Genomic DNA, 4,731 nt, shown 5'->3' on the forward strand with positions numbered 1-4,731 from the left:
TTCTTACTAGAGTCAGAAAACATTCAAATTGTAGAAAGTACCATATTTAATCAAGAACATACAGTTTATATATTGTAGTATAATGTGAAAAATATTGTCTTAATTAAGCGTATAATATTTCTAGTAAATTAAATGTGGTGTCCAACATTTTCAAACGCTTGTATAACATAACACCAAAAATAATATCCACTATTTGATATTCATCACTTCGATATAAATAAGCTCTTATAGTCTTGTCGGTCAATATATGCCCTACAGATTATATAAGACTCCGTCAGCCTCTAACACGTTGCTAATCACTCCAAAGGTAAGAAACTTTTGTAAACCTCATTTACTAAATATCCTTCAAAAGTATCAAATAATATTGTATTATATATAAAAATATTTTATTTTATTTATTTATATTGCAAAGATAACATCTAATTGAATTTATGTGACTTCAGAATTTTATTGACAAAATGCGACAAATTTTGTCTGCAATTTATTTGTTTAAACTGAAGAAAGTGGTCATCGACCGTCTTCGATGGCGTCAAATTTCGTGTACTAAAGCAGACACGTGTTTTTTTTATATGAAAAATGCTTTATATTTTATTGTTTGGATTAATTTAATTTCATTTTTCGTTGAAACACAATGTAGTTGATATTTCACATGTAAAATACCGACTAGACGTTATTTATTCAACTGATTAATTAAAAGCAGTAAAATCAAAATAGTTTCATCTGTAATAGAAGAAATGGTTTAGCTTTTGTAATAAATTTAAGTTTTCTATAAATATAAGAAGTTGTGATGAAATGCAAAAAGTGTTACATACAATTTAAAAGCATTTTCAGTAACATGTTTGTCTATCATCATTTTGTGGTTTTACTTTTTATAACTGCAATTAATGCAAATATTGAAGTGGATAATGAAACTGTAGACTTCACCTGTGAATTTCATAGTTTAATAAGGGGTATTTATGCCGAAAGATCTTACAAAACAATCTTCCTACAAACACGAAGCGCTGAGGATTGCATTGATGAGCATTTGTTGCGTTATTGGCCGGTGCCAATCATTAATTTGGGTGCTGAGGAAACTATGTACTTAAAGAATAACTACAATTCTGAAATGCTGGCTATAATGTGTCTTGCTACACTAAATGACCTCAATTTATTGGATCTGTTGAGTTTTAATCTTAATCACTTACGCACAGTGCGAATAATTGTGATTGTGAATCAGGAATTTATAGAAAAACTACAACTTAAAAAATTGGAAATATTTTTAAAATACTGCGAAACATTGAAAATATTAAATATCAATATCATTTTTAATGATTTTTATAGGACAAGCATTTATTACACTTACACACCATTTCCATCCTTCGAACTGGAGCAACATAAGCTAACAAGTGCAGCCAAGTTTTTTATTAATCGTCTAACAAATCTGAAAGGCAAGATATTGCTTACATTACCCGATTTGTTTGAGCCACGCACTATATTGTACACCGATAAATCAGGCCAGCAGAAAATTGGTGGCTATATTGGCAAATTTATGCATTACTTTGCTGCATACTACAATTGCACTCTACAATTTGCTTACAATATTACACCGCATAATGTTTATCACAATTCCGAACTGTTACTAACTGCACGTAATGAGACAGTGGATATACCCATCAGTCTCATATCAGCCCAGAAGGGCTTTAATATCAACGAGTTCAGTTATCCAGTTGAAATTGGTAAACTGCTGACGATGATACCAGTTGAACCCCCAGTACCTACAAATATGATATTACTACAAATATTTAATCTTAAGACAAATCTTTGTCTTTTTGTTATTCATTGGTTGTTATCACTGCTATTAACACTACAAACTTCAAAACAACGTTTGACTAAGAAAAACAGGTGTAAATTTCTTCTCCAAATTATATTCAATACAACAATAATGCGTGGCATGATCGGTCAATCTTTCAATATGGAAAGCAAACCGAAATTGCATCTAAAATTCGTTTATTTTTTACTTTTTTTTACTGGTATCTTTTTTAGTACTGCTTTTACTGCCAAACTAACAATGCTGCTCACGGATCCACCCACAGTAGAAAAGATTCACAGTTTTGACGATGTCCGCGCTCTAAATATGAAAATAATGGTTTGTGAACAAGACATACCACGTATTACATACTACGCTGGCGAAACCTTTTGGCAAAATTATAAGCCCATCTTCAAAATCGTCAAAACTTTTAATGAGTTTCAGTCTTATAGGCAGGCTTTGAATACTAAATATGCATATTTGATATCTTTGACGGTTTGGCCAGTTTTCGAGGAACAACAGAATTATTTTGCTACAAAATTATTTCGTCTTTCTACCGATCTCTCCTTTACAAATTTCATACTATACGCTTTTGCTGTACAGGAGAACTCATTTTACAAAGAACCTCTCAGACAATTCTGTGTCCTTGTGCAGGAAACTGGAATTTATCAACATTGGTATGCTATGAGTTTCTACGAAATGGTCAAACTAGAAAAAATTAATTTTGTGGATCTTAGTGGCGGATATGAACAACACTCGTTAAAATTTAAGGATTTTAAATGGATTTGGTTGACATATATCCTCTTCATGAGTATTAGTTTACTTATATTTTGTGCTGAAATAACTTGGAAACACAAATTTTAAGTATGTAGGGTACATAATATATTAAAGAATTTACATTTTAACTAAACTTTTAGAAATCTGATCAAACTCTATGTCTGATGAAATTTGATCAAACTCTATGTAAAGCAAAGCAATGTTATTTTTAATTCAAAAAATGCATAAACACTGTTTGTCTTGTTTTTGGTTAAATAAAAAAAATTAAATTTATAGATATTTTTAATTAATTTTCTGTTCGATTTCTTGTAATGTATTTTTTGAGTGGTTCAGTGTTCAATTCCTCATGAAGATATCGCTAGGTCGCTAGGAAATATAACATACTATATATGCGAAGTTTTTGGTTTTTTATCGTGATAGATATGTAATGAATTAGACTTCCGTTCATTCATAATTGTAACCCATTTCGATTATATGCGTTCTTAATACAATTATTTTACCATCAATCGTACATAACTAATAACTAAATCTATTCGGTTACCACAAAATTTATATAATTATCATCATATCCAATTTATGGAGATAGCTGCGAAATAATGTATAATCATGAGTTATATGAATTATATGGCGAATACGATATCACAACCGATTTAAAAATATCTTCACTGTAATGAGGCGTAGATTTAACCATAAGAGATATGGCACTAAATCGTGTCAAATAGAAAAACAGACAGTAGATAAATGGCGCCAACGAAAACGCAACAAAAGAAAACGCTTATAATTAATGAAATTGGATGAGATGTACGATAATTATCAAAACAAATACTTGAAACCACTTCTAAAATTGACATTCATTGGTAGAATATAGATATAAATCATTCTTAAAAAGAACTTTTTAAAAAGCAAATATTCTTAGTTTACGACTAAGAATTGTCAAAATTGATTTGATAGCAAATTCCATTCAAATACAAAAGGAATGAAAATTATTCTAATACTCTTATTTAGTATTTATGGATTTTTGCATATATTTACATACTTATAATTTTTAGTATTAATTATTGTTAATATGTATAACACTGTCCTCCTTGGTAGAGCATAGAGTCTCCGTCATCAATGCAAATCTAGCTCTGTTATAAGAAAAGTGAATAATATAACGATATTTGCATTAGACTGTCTCCTCTCTAAGTCAAGGCCGGCACACCAAAGTGGGTCTCACCTCAGTGCCTATCGAGAAATACTACTATTCGGCCTCTTGTGAGTATGTCCTTACCTATTTGCTATTCTATATTTCTTATGTTACTCTAGTTGAGGCCAATAAAAATATATCAAATATTATTTGAAAAGTCTGAATTTTTGACTAGATTGCACTGGTCTCTTTTGTGTTTTTCTTCCAAAAATAGAGCTGATTTTATGTTTATATTGAATATGCCGATTTTTGTAATGGTAGATATATGGCTGCAAATCTTTTTAAGTTAAATAAAAGCAACTCTAACTTTATTTATTCTGGCAATGACGTCCTTTTATGCATGACTTTTATTTGTTATGTTGCTTCCGAGGTAATATATTGATTGCTTACATTCTAGATTCGCCGTTTACTATCAAATCAAGTAATCATTGTTAGTCAATTTATTCTTCTTCTTCTTGTTCTTGAGTCAGTGCTATTACGCACTTTTACTCTATAATGGCTGGGGGGCTTATCACTATCCCACACTAGGCTTTAACTAGGCTAAGAAATCATATCATTTATTTGTCTTTTAGTTTATGATGGACCTTAAATCAGCATATCTTCCTGAGAATCCAAAAGTGGACTTGAGGATTGTTAGGGCGGGGTTAATTAGCGTATCAACTTTAGTGAATAATTTTAGAGCTCAGTCTCTGATATATTTTTTCACTGAGTCAATCCTAAGATCTCTATGTATGTCTGTTGATCTAATATACCATGGAATCTTAAACAGTCTTCTTAAAGCCAGGTTTTGAGCTATCTGTAATTGCTTTAAGGTAGTCAATTTATATATTTTTTTAAGTTACTATACATACAATTTTACATTACCTTTAACTTTTAGTAGAAAATTTATTAAATCAATATAATTTTGCTTTTCATATACTATACAAGGGGCCACACGCAACGAATCAATTGACATTGGTGCAAATTTAAGCGGAAAACAATA

The 4,731-nt window shown here is 30.4% G+C and overlaps 1 protein-coding gene across 1 annotated transcript; it reads left to right on the forward strand.

The window, feature by feature from the left end:
* Positions 1 to 835: 835 nt before the first annotated feature.
* LOC119663493 lies at positions 836 to 2,544 on the forward strand (the record flags this gene model as incomplete). The annotated part of the gene is made up of 3 exons (XM_038073101.1): positions 836 to 1,158; positions 1,321 to 1,881; positions 2,023 to 2,544. Coding segments are annotated over exons 1-3 (1,406 nt in total), but the record flags the coding sequence as incomplete, so codon positions are not given.
* Between the last annotated feature and the right edge of the window lie 2,187 nt (positions 2,545 to 4,731).

Source organism: Teleopsis dalmanni, unplaced genomic scaffold, assembly GCF_002237135.1.
Source record: "Teleopsis dalmanni isolate 2A unplaced genomic scaffold, ASM223713v2 unscaffolded_contig_0475, whole genome shotgun sequence".
In the NCBI taxonomy this organism is placed as follows: domain Eukaryota; kingdom Metazoa; phylum Arthropoda; class Insecta; order Diptera; family Diopsidae; genus Teleopsis; species Teleopsis dalmanni.